Here is a 14653-nt window from a genome sequence, read left to right on the forward strand (position 1 = left end):
ACATTTTACAGACTAAACGATTCATTGATTCATTTACAAAAGAATCAGCAGAGTCATCAATGAAAACAATCCTTAGTTGCAGCCCTCCTTATAATGTTACACTTATTGCTACATTTGAATCAGTATATATATTTTCATAATCCAAAGATTTTTAGAAAACAGAAAGTACAAAACTTCAATTATGTCCTTACAACAAAAATATTATTTTGATGAAATCAACATTTTTCATCAGAATATTAAAATATATGAACTCTTTATGTGGTGTTGTTCAAAAATCCATCTAACAACTGAGCCATGGCGAAGGAATTAGTGTTATTATTATTATTATTATTATTATTATATTTTGTTATTCTTGTTTTATAAAACTTTTTACATTTCATTCATTTTGTTCATAAAGCAGAAGTCCACAAGAAAGAGAAAAATGACTTTAGATACAATAAACCTGACACTTTGTCAAATGTCACTTTATTTCATACTTTTCATGAGCATTTAATGCAACAATATATTCTGTGGAGCTATTTATTCAAATAAAGGCAGCCTGCATTTGTTTCCAATATAGTTTTTCATCATTAACATCAACATCAAAACATTGTGTTGTTCATGTATTTTAATCACACAACAGTGTTTCATCTTCTAATGTTTTTAATCATCTTTCATTCATCTGTTTTTACATCATTCATACACTCTGACTACATTTCCTCAACGCTTTGATTCTCCATTTTCACTGAAGGTCAGTCTTCTTTTTTATCTCAAACACACTATTATTCATGTTTACATCTATTTTTGTTCAAATGATTGAGAAACAACTTGGTGGATTTGCTTATTGTTTTATTTGCTTTTGAGACAAAAGAAACAGAGCTTTTCATGATCAGCATGTGAAGGTGTTGCAGCTCTCTAATAATACTGTCTTCCCAGGGCGGACACCACCACGGCCAGGAACTTCTGGAAAGCTGCCTGAACTTCACCAGTGAAGGCTTTACCAAACTGAGCAGCGACCACAATGGTCAGACAGTCGGAAATGAGCTGCAACACAACAAGCATCAGAAACATCAACGACATGAAAGGTTGGTCTTCTTTTCAGTAATAGTTGAACCAGATTATCAGCCTTCATTAGTTCCACAACTTTACCTTGAAATTGTCGGGGTCCACCTGCAGTTTCTCTGAGTGCAGCACGCTCAGCTCGGCGTAGGTTTCCTTGATGTTGTCCATGTTCTTCACACCCCGCTCCAGACCGTGGAGGATAGTCGTTCCGTGTTTTGCAACCATCGGATTTCCCATGATTGCAGCGGCGTTGTAGAGGTTTCCAAAGCTACCGAAATACCTCTGAGTCCAGGGGTAGACGATCAGACACCTGAGGAAACAACATCAATGTTACAGAGTTAGACGAGGAGATCAAATGTCATAAGAACATGAACATTTGTGATTGTCTGAAACACATTGTGCACAATGACAGAATGAAATGCTGATCCTATAATATAGTGGAGGATTTTGTCTCAAGCACACCTTGTTAATGCAGAGTTTAGACTCACCTGGAAAGAGCTGCAGGACCCACGACCTCATAGTCCATCTTGGAGAAGATGTCCTGGATGGTGGCGCGCTCGAAGTCTGTCCATTCGACCATTCTGCCGGCTCTAGATTGTCCTGTGCTGCTCAGTAGATCCTGCTCTCAGACAACAGATGCAACTTTTAAAGCCACCATCACTCCCCTCCCAAAAGCACGTGATTGGATGGGCGGTGGGCCGGCCAAGTTCTGTGTTGTAGATTTGAAACAATGATAAGTGAAGGGCGTATCTTCTCCGCCTAGATGAGTTATCTCTGAGATAGACGACATAGTAATAGTCTGGCTGTAAAGTATAGCGCAGCTGACCAGAGACCATTTAACAATCCAAATATGCAAAGGGCCTCAGACCCACGATGGTTTATATTAGAATGATAGCCAGCGCTTTAAGAGACAATAAGAGGAAAACTGTTTACATCTTCATAAGGCTTGTTTTCCTTCTTTTGTCTGTATCTTTTGGTCACACGGACGAAAATTCAAGAGACCACAAATTGTTGGAACTTGGCAGAGAGTCACAGCCTGATAAATTCACACACTGTAAATGACCTATAAGAAAACAATGCCAGTGTGTTACCCAGAGAGGGACAGTGGCTCAATAACAGCTGACCATCAGTGTGCAAAACACTCGGAGGTCTCAGCATCAGCACCTTGGACAGCGATCTTTAAATTTAACTGCACAATGTTGAACGATCCCCTGAATCACTTCCGTCAAACATTAGTATGTGTTTTTTTCTTCATCCGCGATCAACATCAAGGAAAACATCAAGGGGGTTTCTGTGTCAGCTGTCAAAGGGTTCCATGTGAAAGTGTCTTTATTTATTTCTATCATTAATGTGTATATGTGGTGATTTTAATCCCTTTGTTTGTGCCAGTAACTCCTCACAGCTCACCAGTCCTGAACTCTAAATCTCCATCTAAAAGTAATTTGAAATGATAAAGTAGAAGCTTATTACAAACTAAATAGGACATTTAAAGTTGAAACACACACACACACACACACACACACACACACACACACACACACACACACACACACACACACACACACAGTAATATGCCATATATGATTAGCTCTCCTTATATATTTGTGCAAATAAAAATATATAATATATACTTGGACTACAGTGCTTATGGTTTATATTCTTTAATTAATGCATTTAATTGAGCATATTTTCTACCCCACAATGGTTCACTATATTTCAAAAGGAAATCTTTAAACAATCTAATATCAATTACTGTATTTAATTACAGTTTTGAGGTTCTACTTTCATGCTGTTTTCACCTCTACTCCACTACACTTTGAAGGCAAGTATTGTAGTCCTACTTTTTACTCCACTACATTCATTTGACAACCTTAGTTACTTTGCAGATGTAGATTAATGAAAAAAATAGAAACAGACTAATCAATTATGACACAATAGATCAAGCTACCCATCATTATAAAGTCATTCAAATCAGCCCCTCCTTTACCAATGATGGACACTTTATCACATCAGTGATTATAACACAGTGATATAATAATCATGAATCTGAAATGGGGCATTTTTCTTGCTACTTTTACTTTTGGTACTTTAAGTTTATTTCGATGCTAATACTTATGTACTTTAACTTAAATCAAATATCTGAATACTTCTTCCACCACTGTTTCAGAGGAACTTTTGAATTGGACTTCTAAAGCATACACACATGAATGCTGATGATTTGAAAAGATCGTGTCAAATTCAAAGAACTTTGAGAGCCACAATGGGAAGATAGTTTTTGTTTATCTCATGGGGGCTGCAACATCACACGGACCGCCTTGTGCAGCATATCTTAGAGGAGGATCTGGGTGTGACCATGCTCTGTTTCAAGCATAAACACCTCTTGAGTTTGTGCTCATCACAGCATTCAGCAGCACTCAGTCAACCGCCAAGATGACCACTCTCAGTGCTAAGGACAAGGAGGTAGTCAAAGCCTTCTGGGCTAAAGTGTCTCGAAAGGGGGAGGAAATTGGCACCGATGCTGTGGCCAGGTAACTATGAACACAAGCTGAGTGATGTAATCTGCTCCAACATTTAAGGATTCATTTATAAAAGCATCACCCACTTTGTATTGTTTCTGTTACCCAGGATGCTGACGGTGTACCCGCAGACCAAGACTTACTTCTCCCACTGGAAGGACCAGAGCCCCTCCTCTCCCTCTGTGAGGAAGCACGGAATAACTGTGATGGCTGGAGTTGGAGATGCTGTGACCAAAATCGACGACCTGAAAGGAGGTCTAATGAGCCTCAGTGAGCTGCATGCCTTCACTCTGCGTGTGGACCCTGCCAACTTCAAGGTGCAGAGACAAAGTCATTACAAGACAAATGTGATGTGAAGTGTTCCTCAAACGTAGATCGTTGAGGGGGTTCCAGACCTGCAACAGGTCCATCTGTTGTTGTCATGCACATAATGCTCCCATGTGTGATTGGTGCGTGTGGAGCTAAGAACCTCCATACATGTAACGACTGTGTGATTCTTTTCACAGATTCTCTCTCACAACATCCTGGTGGTCATGGCCATCATGTTCCCCAAAGACTTCACCCCTGAGGTCCACGTGGCCATGGACAAGTTCCTGGCTGCTCTGTCTCTGGCCCTGGCTGAGAAGTACCGATAAACAGCAGGAGAAGATGACGGAGACTGCAGCATGAGCTTACAGTGCATAATGATCAATAAATGCATTCATGCAAAAAGCAAAGCAAGTGTTGTTTTCTGGTTTCTTTGAGATGGTTTGTGTCATAGAGAAGGTCAACAGTAAAATCCACAGCACAAAGAAGACTTTAAATAATCCAGCAAGTCACATTTTACACTCAGCTTAACATTAGAGATGAAACAATTAGTCCATTAATTGTGCAGTAAATTTATAGAACAATTTGAATTTGATATTTGATCATCGATCTTTATTGTTTCGACAAAAACCCGAAACTGTCGATCTCTCCAGATTCAGTCAAACGATGAACTTAGCTCTCTTTCTCAGTTCTTTATGTGAAATGAATATCTGTCAGTGAGACGAAACAAAACGTTTGAAGACGTCACCTCAGAGCCTTTTAATCCTGACATTTTACAGACTAAACGATTCATTGATTCATTTACAAAAGAATCAGCAGAGTCATCAATGAAAACAATCCTTAGTTGCAGCCCTCCTTATAATGTTACACTTATTGCTACATTTGAATCAGTATATATATTTTCATAATCCAAAGATTTTTAGAAAACAGAAAGTACAAAACTTCAATTATGTCCTTACAACAAAAATATTATTTTGATGAAATCAACATTTTTCATCAGAATATTAAAATATATGAACTCTTTATGTGGTGTTGTTCAAAAATCCATCTAACAACTGAGCCATGGCGAAGGAATTAGTGTTATTATTATTATTATTATTATTATATTTTGTTATTCTTGTTTTATAAAACTTTTTACATTTCATTCATTTTGTTCATAAAGCAGAAGTCCACAAGAAAGAGAAAAATGACTTTAGATACAATAAACCTGACACTTTGTCAAATGTCACTTTATTTCATACTTTTCATGAGCATTTAATGCAACAATATATTCTGTGGAGCTATTTATTCAAATAAAGGCAGCCTGCATTTGTTTCCAATATAGTTTTTCATCATTAACATCAACATCAAAACATTGTGTTGTTCATGTATTTTAATCACACAACAGTGTTTCATCTTCTTATGTTTTGAATTATCTTTCATTCATCTGTTTTTACATCATTCATACACTCTGACTACATTTCCTCAACGCTTTGATTCTCCATTTTCACTGAAGGTCAGTCTTCTTTTTTATCTCAAACACACTGTTATTCATGTTTACATCTATTTTTGTTCAAATGATTGAGAAACAACTTGGTGGATTTGCTTATTTTTTTATTTGCTTTTGAGACAAAAGAAACAGAGCTTTTCATGATCAGCATGTGAAGGTGTTGCAGCTCTCTAATGGTACTGTCTTCCCAGGGAGGACACCACCACGGCCAGGAACTTCTGGAAAGCTGCCTGAACTTCACCAGTGAAGGCTTTACCAAACTGAGCAGCGACCACAATGGTCAGACAGTCGGAAATGAGCTGCAACACAACAAGCATCAGAAACATCAACGACATGAAAGGTTGGTCTTCTTTTCAGTAATAGTTGAACCAGATTATCAGCCTTCATTAGTTCCACAACTTTACCTTGAAATTGTCGGGGTCCACGTGCAGTTTCTCTGAGTGCAGCACGCTCAGCTCGGCGTAGGTTTCCTTGATGTTGTCCATGTTCTTCACACCCCGCTCCAGACCGTGGAGGATAGTCGTTCCGTGTTTTGCAACCATCGGATTTCCCATGATTGCAGCGGCGTTGTAGAGGTTTCCAAAGTTACCGAAATACCTCTGAGTCCAGGGGTAGACGATCAGACACCTGAGGAAACAACATCAATGTTACAGAGTTAGACGAGGAGATCAAATGTCATAAGAACATGAACATTTGTGATTGTCTGAAACACATTGTGCACAATGACAGAATGAAATGCTGATCCTATAATATAGTGGAGGATTTTGTCTCAAGCACACCTTGTTAATGCAGAGTTTAGACTCACCTGGAAAGAGCTGCAGGACCCACGACCTCATAGTCCATCTTGGAGAAGATGTCCTGGATGGTGGCGCGCTCGAAGTCTGTCCATTCAACCATTCTGCCGGCTCTAGATTGTCCTGTGCTGCTCAGTAGATCCTGCTCTCAGACAACAGATGCAACTTTTAAAGCCACCATCACTCCCCTCCCAAAAGCACGTGATTGGATGGGCGGTGGGCCGGCCAAGTTCTGTGTTGTAGATTTGAAACAATGATAAGTGAAGGGCGTATCTTCTCCGCCTAGATGAGTTATCTCTGAGATAGACGACATAGTAATAGTCTGGCTGTAAAGTATAGCGCAGCTGACCAGAGACCATTTAACAATCCAAATATGCAAAGGGCCTCAGACCCACGATGGTTTATATTAGAATGATAGCCAGCGCTTTAAGAGACAATAAGAGGAAAACTGTTTACATCTTCATAAGGCTTGTTTTCCTTCTTTTGTCTGTATCTTTTGGTCACACGGACGAAAATTCAAGAGACCACAAATTGTTGGAACTTGGCAGAGAGTCACAGCCTGATAAATTCACACACTGTAAATGACCTATAAGAAAACAATGCCAGTGTGTTACCCAGAGAGGGACAGTGGCTCAATAACAGCTGACCATCAGTGTGCAAAACCCTCGGAGGTCTCAGCATCAGCACCTTGGACAGCGATCTTTAAATTTAACTGCACAATGTTGAACGATCCCCTGAATCACTTCCGTCAAACATTAGTATGTGTTTTTTTCTTCATCCGCGATCAACATCAAGGAAAACATCAAGGGGGTTTCTGTGTCAGCTGTCAAAGGGTTCCATGTGAAAGTGTCTTTATTTATTTCTATCATTAATGTGTATATGTGGTGATTTTAATCCCTTTGTTTGTGCCAGTAACTCCTCACAGCTCACCAGTCCTGAACTCTAAATCTCCATCTAAAAGTAATTTGAAATGATAAAGTAGAAGCTTATTACAAACTAAATAGGACATTTAAAGTTGAACACACACACACACACACACACACACACACACACACACACACACACACACACACACACACACAGTAATATGCCATATATGATTAGCTCTCCTTATATATTTGTGCAAATAAAAATATATAATATATACTTGGACTACAGTGCTTATGGTTTATATTCTTTAATTAATGCATTTAATTGAGCATATTTTCTACCCCACAATGGTTCACTATATTTCAAAAGGAAATCTTTAAACAATCTAATATCAATTACTGTATTTAATTACAGTTTTGAGGTTCTACTTTCATGCTGTTTTCACCTCTACTCCACTACACTTTGAAGGCAAGTATTGTAGTCCTACTTTTTACTCCACTACATTCATTTGACAACCTTAGTTACTTTGCAGATGTAGATTAATGAAAAAAATAGAAACAGACTAATCAATTATGACACAATAGATCAAGCTACCCATCATTATAAAGTCATTCAAATCAGCCCCTCCTTTACCAATGATGGACACTTTATCACATCAGTGATTATAACACAGTGATATAATAATCATGAATCTGAAATGGGGCATTTTTCTTGCTACTTTTACTTTTGGTACTTTAAGTTTATTTCGATGCTAATACTTATGTACTTTAACTTAAATCAAATATCTGAATACTTCTTCCACCACTGTTTCAGAGGAACTTTTGAATTGGACTTCTAAAGCATACACACATGAATGCTGATGATTTGAAAAGATCGTGTCAAATTCAAAGAACTTTGAGAGCCACAATGGGAAGATAGTTTTTGTTTATCTCATGGGGGCTGCAACATCACGCGGACCGCCTTGTGCAGCATATCTTAGAGGAGGATCTGGGTGTGACCATCCTCTGTTTCAAGCATAAAAACCTCTTGAGTTTGTGCTCATCACAGCATTCAGCAGCACTCATTCAACCGCCAAGATGACCACTCTCAGTGCTAAGGACAAGGAGGTAGTCAAAGCCTTCTGGGCTAAAGTGTCTCGAAAGGGGGAGGAAATTGGCACCGATGCTGTGGCCAGGTAACTATGAACACAAGCTGAGTGATGTAATCTGCTCCAACATTTAAGGATTCATTTATAAAAGCATCACCCACTTTGTATTGTTTCTGTTACCCAGGATGCTGACGGTGTACCCGCAGACCAAGACTTACTTCTCCCACTGGAAGGACCAGAGCCCCTCCTCTCCCTCTGTGAGGAAGCACGGAATAACTGTGATGGCTGGAGTTGGAGATGCTGTGACCAAAATCGACGACCTGAAAGGAGGTCTAATGAGCCTCAGTGAGCTGCATGCCTTCACTCTGCGTGTGGACCCTGCCAACTTCAAGGTGCAGAGACAAAGTCATTACAAGACAAATGTGATGTGAAGTGTTCCTCAAACGTAGATCGTTGAGGGGGTTCCAGACCTGCAACAGGTCCATCTGTTGTTGTCATGCACATAATGCTCCCATGTGTGATTGGTGCGTGTGGAGCTAAGAACCTCCATACATGTAACGACTGTGTGATTCTTTTCACAGATTCTCTCTCACAACATCCTGGTGGTCATGGCCATCATGTTCCCCAAAGACTTCACCCCTGAGGTCCACGTGGCCATGGACAAGTTCCTGGCTGCTCTGTCTCTGGCCCTGGCTGAGAAGTACCGATAAACAGCAGGAGAAGATGACGGAGACTGCAGCATGAGCTTACAGTGCATAATGATCAATAAATGCATTCATGCAAAAAGCAAAGCAAGTGTTGTTTTCTGGTTTCTTTGAGATGGTTTGTGTCATAGAGAAGGTCAACAGTAAAATCCACAGCACAAAGAAGACTTTAAATAATCCAGCAAATGACATTTTACACTCAGCTTAACATTAGAGATGAAACAATTAGTCCATTAATTGTGCAGTAAATTTATAGAACAATTTGAATTTGATATTTGATCATCGATCTTTATTGTTTCGACAAAAACCCGAAACTGTCGATCTCTCCAGATTCAGTCAAACGATGAACTTAGCTCTCTTTCTCAGTTCTTTATGTGAAATGAATATCTGTCAGTGAGACGAAACAAAACGTTTGAAGACGTCACCTCAGAGCCTTTTAATCCTGACATTTTACAGACTAAACGATTCATTGATTCATTTACAAAAGAATCAGCAGAGTCATCAATGAAAACAATCCTTAGTTGCAGCCCTCCTTATAATGTTACACTTATTGCTACATTTGAATCAGTATATATATTTTCATAATCCAAAGATTTTTAGAAAACAGAAAGTACAAAACTTCAATTATGTCCTTACAACAAAAATATTATTTTGATGAAATCAACATTTTTCATCAGAATATTAAAATATATGAACTCTTTATGTGGTGTTGTTCAAAAATCCATCTAACAACTGAGCCATGGCGAAGGAATTAGTGTTATTATTATTATTATTATTATTATTATATTTTGTTATTCTTGTTTTATAAAACTTTTTACATTTCATTCATTTTGTTCATAAAGCAGAAGTCCACAAGAAAGAGAAAAATGACTTTAGATACAATAAACCTGACACTTTGTCAAATGTCCCTTTATTTCATACTTTTCATGAGCATTTAATGCAACAATATATTCTGTGGAGCTATTTATTCAAATAAAGGCAGCCTGCATTTGTTTCCAATATAGTTTTTCATCATTAACATCAACATCAAAACATTGTGTTGTTCATGTATTTTAATCACACAACAGTGTTTCATCTTCTAATGTTTTTAATCATCTTTCATTCATCTGTTTTTACATCATTCATACACTCTGACTACATTTCCTCAACGCTTTGATTCTCCATTTTCACTGAAGGTCAGTCTTCTTTTTTATCTCAAACACACTATTATTCATGTTTACATCTATTTTTGTTCAAATGATTGAGAAACAACTTGGTGGATTTGCTTATTGTTTTATTTGCTTTTGAGACAAAAGAAACAGAGCTTTTCATGATCAGCATGTGAAGGTGTTGCAGCTCTCTAATAATACTGTCTTCCCAGGGCGGACACCACCACGGCCAGGAACTTCTGGAAAGCTGCCTGAACTTCACCAGTGAAGGCTTTACCAAACTGAGCAGCGACCACAATGGTCAGACAGTCGGAAATGAGCTGCAACACAACAAGCATCAGAAACATCAACGACATGAAAGGTTGGTCTTCTTTTCAGTAATAGTTGAACCAGATTATCAGCCTTCATTAGTTCCACAACTTTACCTTGAAATTGTCGGGGTCCACCTGCAGTTTCTCTGAGTGCAGCACGCTCAGCTCGGCGTAGGTTTCCTTGATGTTGTCCATGTTCTTCACACCCCGCTCCAGACCGTGGAGGATAGTCGTTCCGTGTTTTGCAACATTTGGATTTCCCATGATTGCAGCGGCGTTGTAGAGGTTTCCAAAGCTACCGAAATACCTCTGAGTCCAGGGGTAGACGATCAGACACCTGAGGAAACAACATCAATGTTACAGAGTTAGACGAGGAGATCAAATGTCATAAGAACATGAACATTTGTGATTGTCTGAAACACATTGTGCACAATGACAGAATGAAATGCTGATCCTATAATATAGTGGAGGATTTTGTCTCAAGCACACCTTGTTAATGCAGAGTTTAGACTCACCTGGAAAGAGCTGCAGGACCCACGACCTCATAGTCCATCTTGGAGAAGATGTCCTGGATGGTGGCGCGCTCGAAGTCTGTCCATTCAACCATTCTGCCGGCTCTAGATTGTCCTGTGCTGCTCAGTAGATCCTGCTCTCAGACAACAGATGCAACTTTTAAAGCCACCATCACTCCCCTCCCAAAAGCACGTGATTGGATGGGCGGTGGGCCGGCCAAGTTCTGTGTTGTAGATTTGAAACAATGATAAGTGAAGGGCGTATCTTCTCCGCCTAGATGAGTTATCTCTGAGATAGACGACATAGTAATAGTCTGGCTGTAAAGTATAGCGCAGCTGACCAGAGACCATTTAACAATCCAAATATGCAAAGGGCCTCAGACCCACGATGGTTTATATTAGAATGATAGCCAGCGCTTTAAGAGACAATAAGAGGAAAACTGTTTACATCTTCATAAGGCTTGTTTTCCTTCTTTTGTCTGTATCTTTTGGTCACACGGACGAAAATTCAAGAGACCACAAATTGTTGGAACTTGGCAGAGAGTCACAGCCTGATAAATTCACACACTGTAAATGACCTATAAGAAAACAATGCCAGTGTGTTACCCAGAGAGGGACAGTGGCTCAATAACAGCTGACCATCAGTGTGCAAAACCCTCGGAGGTCTCAGCATCAGCACCTTGGACAGCGATCTTTAAATTTAACTGCACAATGTTGAACGATCCCCTGAATCACTTCCGTCAAACATTAGTATGTGTTTTTTTCTTCATCCGCGATCAACATCAAGGAAAACATCAAGGGGGTTTCTGTGTCAGCTGTCAAAGGGTTCCATGTGAAAGTGTCTTTATTTATTTCTATCATTAATGTGTATATGTGGTGATTTTAATCCCTTTGTTTGTGCCAGTAACTCCTCACAGCTCACCAGTCCTGAACTCTAAATCTCCATCTAAAAGTAATTTCAAATGATAAAGTAGAAGCTTATTACAAACTAAATAGGACATTTAAAGTTGAAAGACACACACACACACACACACACACACACACACACACACACACACACACACACACACACACACACACACACACACACACACACAGTAATATGCCATATATGATTAGCTCTCCTTATATATTTGTGCAAATAAAAATATATAATATATACTTGGACTACAGTGCTTATGGTTTATATTCTTTAATTAATGCATTTAATTGAGCATATTTTCTACCCCACAATGGTTCACTATATTTCAAAAGGAAATCTTTAAACAATCTAATATCAATTACTGTATTTAATTACAGTTTTGAGGTTCTACTTTCATGCTGTTTTCACCTCTACTCCATTACACTTTGAAGGCAAGTATTGTAGTCCTACTTTTTACTCCACTACATTCATTTGACAACCTTAGTTACTTTGCAGATGTAGATTAATGAAAAAAATAGAAACAGACTCATCAATTATGACACAATAGATCAAGCTACCCATCATTATAAAGTCATTCAAATCAGCCCCTCCTTTACCAATGATGGACACTTTATCACATCAGTGATTATAACACAGTGATATAATAATCATGAATCTGAAATGGGGCATTTTTCTTGCTCCTTTTACTTTTGGTACTTTAAGTTTATTTCGATGCTAATACTTATGTACTTTAACTTAAATCAAATATCTGAATACTTCTTCCACCACTGTTTCAGAGGAACTTTTGAATTGGACTTCTAAAGCATACACACATGAATGCTGATGATTTGAAAAGATCGTGTCAAATTCAAAGAACTTTGAGAGCCACAATGGGAAGATAGTTTTTGTTTATCTCATGGGGGCTGCAACATCACGCGGACCGCCTTGTGCAGCATATCTTAGAGGAGGATCTGGGTGTGACCATGCTCTGTTTCAAGCATAAAAACCTCTTGAGGCTCATCACAGCATTCAGCAGCACTCATTCAACCGCCAAGATGACCACTCTCAGTGCTAAGGACAAGGAGGTAGTCAAAGCCTTCTGGGCTAAAGTGTCTCGAAAGGGGGAGGAAATTGGCACCGATGCTGTGGCCAGGTAACTATGAACACAAGCTGAGTGATGTAATCTGCTCCAACATTTAAGGATTCATTTATAAAAGCATCACCCACTTTGTATTGTTTCTGTTACCCAGGATGCTGACGGTGTACCCGCAGACCAAGACTTACTTCTCCCACTGGAAGGACCAGAGCCCCTCCTCTCCCTCTGTGAGGAAGCACGGAATAACTGTGATGGCTGGAGTTGGAGATGCTGTGACCAAAATCGACGACCTGAAAGGAGGTCTAATGAGCCTCAGTGAGCTGCATGCCTTCACTCTGCGTGTGGACCCTGCCAACTTCAAGGTGCAGAGACAAAGTCATTACAAGACAAATGTGATGTGAAGTGTTCCTCAAACGTAGATCGTTGAGGGGGTTCCAGACCTGCAACAGGTCCATCTGTTGTTGTCATGCACATAATGCTCCCATGTGTGATTGGTGCGTGTGGAGCTAAGAACCTCCATACATGTAACGACTGTGTGATTCTTTTCACAGATTCTCTCTCACAACATCCTGGTGGTCATGGCCATCATGTTCCCCAAAGACTTCACCCCTGAGGTCCACGTGGCCATGGACAAGTTCCTGGCTGCTCTGTCTCTGGCCCTGGCTGAGAAGTACCGATAAACAGCAGGAGAAGATGACGGAGACTGCAGCATGAGCTTACAGTGCATAATGATCAATAAATGCATTCATGCAAAAAGCAAAGCAAGTGTTGTTTTCTGGTTTCTTTGAGATGGTTTGTGTCATAGAGAAGGTCAACAGTAAAATCCACAGCACAAAGAAGACTTTAAATAATCCAGCAAATTACATTTTACACTCAGCTTAACATTAGAGATGAAACAATTAGTCCATTAATTGTGCAGTAAATTTATAGAACAATTTGAATTTGATATTTGATCATCGATCTTTATTGTTTCGACAAAAACCCGAAACTGTCGATCTCTCCAGATTCAGTCAAACGATGAACTTAGCTCTCTTTCTCAGTTCTTTATGTGAAATGAATATCTGTCAGTGAGACGAAACAAAACGTTTGAAGACGTCACCTCAGAGCCTTTTAATCCTGACATTTTACAGACTAAACGATTCATTGATTCATTTACAAAAGAATCAGCAGAGTCATCAATGAAAACAATCCTTAGTTGCAGCCCTCCTTATAATGTTACACTTATTGCTACATTTGAATCAGTATATATATTTTCATAATCCAAAGATTTTTAGAAAACAGAAAGTACAAAACTTCAATTATGTCCTTACAACAAAAATATTATTTTGATGAAATCAACATTTTTCATCAGAATATTAAAATATATGAACTCTTTATGTGGTGTTGTTCAAAAATCCATCTAACAACTGAGCCATGGCGAAGGAATTAGTGTTATTATTATTATTATTATTATTATTATATTTTGTTATTCTTGTTTTATAAAACTTTTTACATTTCATTCATTTTGTTCATAAAGCAGAAGTCCACAAGAAAGAGAAAAATGACTTTAGATACAATAAACCTGACACTTTGTCAAATGTCACTTTATTTCATACTTTTCATGAGCATTTAATGCAACAATATATTCTGTGGAGCTATTTATTCAAATAAAGGCAGCCTGCATTTGTTTCCAATATAGTTTTTCATCATTAACATCAACATCAAAACATTGTGTTGTTCATGTATTTTAATCACACAACAGTGTTTCATCTTCTAATGTTTTTAATCATCTTTCATTCATCTGTTTTTACATCATTCATACACTCTGACTACATTTCCTCAACGCTTTGATTCACCATTTTCACTGAAGGTCAGTCTTCTTTTTTATCTCAAACACAC

At 38.7% G+C, this 14653-nt stretch overlaps 6 protein-coding genes across 7 annotated transcripts; 3 read left to right on the plus strand and 3 right to left on the minus strand.

The window, feature by feature from the left end:
* Positions 1 to 886: 886 nt before the first annotated feature.
* Positions 887 to 1680, minus strand: LOC142945057 (hemoglobin subunit beta-2-like). Its single transcript, XM_076086365.1, has 3 exons — positions 1530 to 1680; positions 1129 to 1351; positions 887 to 1023 (listed from the first exon to the last, which is right to left on the minus strand). Exons 1-3 carry the CDS (start codon positions 1619 to 1621, stop codon positions 895 to 897), a joined length of 444 nt encoding a protein of 147 aa, XP_075942480.1. The 5' UTR covers positions 1622 to 1680; the 3' UTR covers positions 887 to 894.
* LOC142945058 (hemoglobin subunit beta-2-like) lies at positions 959 to 6315 on the minus strand. Of its 2 annotated transcripts, XM_076086367.1 has the most exons (4): positions 6158 to 6315; positions 5757 to 5979; positions 5510 to 5651; positions 959 to 973 (listed from the first exon to the last, which is right to left on the minus strand). In XM_076086367.1, exons 1-3 carry the CDS (start codon positions 6247 to 6249, stop codon positions 5523 to 5525), a joined length of 444 nt encoding a protein of 147 aa, XP_075942482.1. In that variant the 5' UTR covers positions 6250 to 6315; the 3' UTR covers positions 959 to 973; positions 5510 to 5522. The 2 variants fall into 2 exon arrangements, with proteins under 2 accessions (XP_075942482.1, XP_075942483.1); XM_076086368.1 differs by lacking the exon at positions 959 to 973 and having other exon boundaries at positions 5440 to 5651.
* LOC142938063 (hemoglobin embryonic subunit alpha-like) lies at positions 3472 to 4221 on the plus strand. The gene is made up of 3 exons (XM_076081272.1): positions 3472 to 3569; positions 3667 to 3874; positions 4064 to 4221. The coding sequence occupies exons 1-3, from the start codon at positions 3472 to 3474 to the stop codon at positions 4190 to 4192; spliced, it is 435 nt and encodes a 144-aa protein (XP_075937387.1). The 3' UTR covers positions 4193 to 4221.
* A 1760-nt stretch (positions 6316 to 8075) lies between the features above and the next one.
* Positions 8076 to 8842, plus strand: LOC142938072 (hemoglobin embryonic subunit alpha-like). The gene is made up of 3 exons (XM_076081282.1): positions 8076 to 8190; positions 8288 to 8495; positions 8685 to 8842. Exons 1-3 carry the CDS (start codon positions 8093 to 8095, stop codon positions 8811 to 8813), a joined length of 435 nt encoding a protein of 144 aa, XP_075937397.1. The 5' UTR covers positions 8076 to 8092; the 3' UTR covers positions 8814 to 8842.
* Positions 8843 to 10131: 1289 nt separating this feature from the next.
* LOC142945059 (hemoglobin subunit beta-2-like) lies at positions 10132 to 10939 on the minus strand. Its single transcript, XM_076086369.1, has 3 exons — positions 10782 to 10939; positions 10381 to 10603; positions 10132 to 10275 (listed from the first exon to the last, which is right to left on the minus strand). Exons 1-3 carry the CDS (start codon positions 10871 to 10873, stop codon positions 10147 to 10149), a joined length of 444 nt encoding a protein of 147 aa, XP_075942484.1. The 5' UTR covers positions 10874 to 10939; the 3' UTR covers positions 10132 to 10146.
* A 1778-nt stretch (positions 10940 to 12717) lies between these two features.
* On the plus strand, positions 12718 to 13484 carry LOC142938081 (hemoglobin embryonic subunit alpha-like). The gene is made up of 3 exons (XM_076081293.1): positions 12718 to 12832; positions 12930 to 13137; positions 13327 to 13484. The coding sequence occupies exons 1-3, from the start codon at positions 12735 to 12737 to the stop codon at positions 13453 to 13455; spliced, it is 435 nt and encodes a 144-aa protein (XP_075937408.1). The 5' UTR covers positions 12718 to 12734; the 3' UTR covers positions 13456 to 13484.
* The last annotated feature ends 1169 nt before the right edge of the window (positions 13485 to 14653 follow it).

This window comes from Anarhichas minor, unplaced genomic scaffold, assembly GCF_050575085.1.
Source record: "Anarhichas minor isolate MPS153535 unplaced genomic scaffold, ASM5057508v1 ptg000007l, whole genome shotgun sequence".
NCBI lineage: Eukaryota > Metazoa > Chordata > Actinopteri > Perciformes > Anarhichadidae > Anarhichas > Anarhichas minor.

Bases quoted from the DNA above. Each gene is read 5' to 3' on its own strand.
- LOC142938063 (XM_076081272.1), top strand. From the start codon at position 3,472: ATGACCACTCTCAGTGCTAAGGACAAGGAGGTAGTCAAAGCCTTCTGG. The intron at 3,570-3,666 runs GTAACTATGAAC...TCTGTTACCCAG, and splicing joins GGCACCGATGCTGTGGCCAG to GATGCTGACGGTGTACCCGC. The intron at 3,875-4,063 runs GTGCAGAGACAA...TTCTTTTCACAG, and splicing joins TGGACCCTGCCAACTTCAAG to ATTCTCTCTCACAACATCCT.
- LOC142945057 (XM_076086365.1), bottom strand. From the start codon at position 1,621: ATGGTCGAATGGACAGACTTCGAGCGCGCCACCATCCAGGACATCTTC. The intron at 1,352-1,529 runs GTGAGTCTAAAC...TTGTTTCCTCAG, and splicing joins GGTCCTGCAGCTCTTTCCAG to GTGTCTGATCGTCTACCCCT. The intron at 1,024-1,128 runs GTAAAGTTGTGG...GTTGTGTTGCAG, and splicing joins TGGACCCCGACAATTTCAAG to CTCATTTCCGACTGTCTGAC.
- LOC142945058 (XM_076086367.1), bottom strand. From the start codon at position 6,249: ATGGTTGAATGGACAGACTTCGAGCGCGCCACCATCCAGGACATCTTC. The intron at 5,980-6,157 runs GTGAGTCTAAAC...TTGTTTCCTCAG, and splicing joins GGTCCTGCAGCTCTTTCCAG to GTGTCTGATCGTCTACCCCT. The intron at 5,652-5,756 runs GTAAAGTTGTGG...GTTGTGTTGCAG, and splicing joins TGGACCCCGACAATTTCAAG to CTCATTTCCGACTGTCTGAC.
- LOC142938081 (XM_076081293.1), top strand. From the start codon at position 12,735: ATGACCACTCTCAGTGCTAAGGACAAGGAGGTAGTCAAAGCCTTCTGG. The intron at 12,833-12,929 runs GTAACTATGAAC...TCTGTTACCCAG, and splicing joins GGCACCGATGCTGTGGCCAG to GATGCTGACGGTGTACCCGC. The intron at 13,138-13,326 runs GTGCAGAGACAA...TTCTTTTCACAG, and splicing joins TGGACCCTGCCAACTTCAAG to ATTCTCTCTCACAACATCCT.
- LOC142945059 (XM_076086369.1), bottom strand. From the start codon at position 10,873: ATGGTTGAATGGACAGACTTCGAGCGCGCCACCATCCAGGACATCTTC. The intron at 10,604-10,781 runs GTGAGTCTAAAC...TTGTTTCCTCAG, and splicing joins GGTCCTGCAGCTCTTTCCAG to GTGTCTGATCGTCTACCCCT. The intron at 10,276-10,380 runs GTAAAGTTGTGG...GTTGTGTTGCAG, and splicing joins TGGACCCCGACAATTTCAAG to CTCATTTCCGACTGTCTGAC.
- LOC142938072 (XM_076081282.1), top strand. From the start codon at position 8,093: ATGACCACTCTCAGTGCTAAGGACAAGGAGGTAGTCAAAGCCTTCTGG. The intron at 8,191-8,287 runs GTAACTATGAAC...TCTGTTACCCAG, and splicing joins GGCACCGATGCTGTGGCCAG to GATGCTGACGGTGTACCCGC. The intron at 8,496-8,684 runs GTGCAGAGACAA...TTCTTTTCACAG, and splicing joins TGGACCCTGCCAACTTCAAG to ATTCTCTCTCACAACATCCT.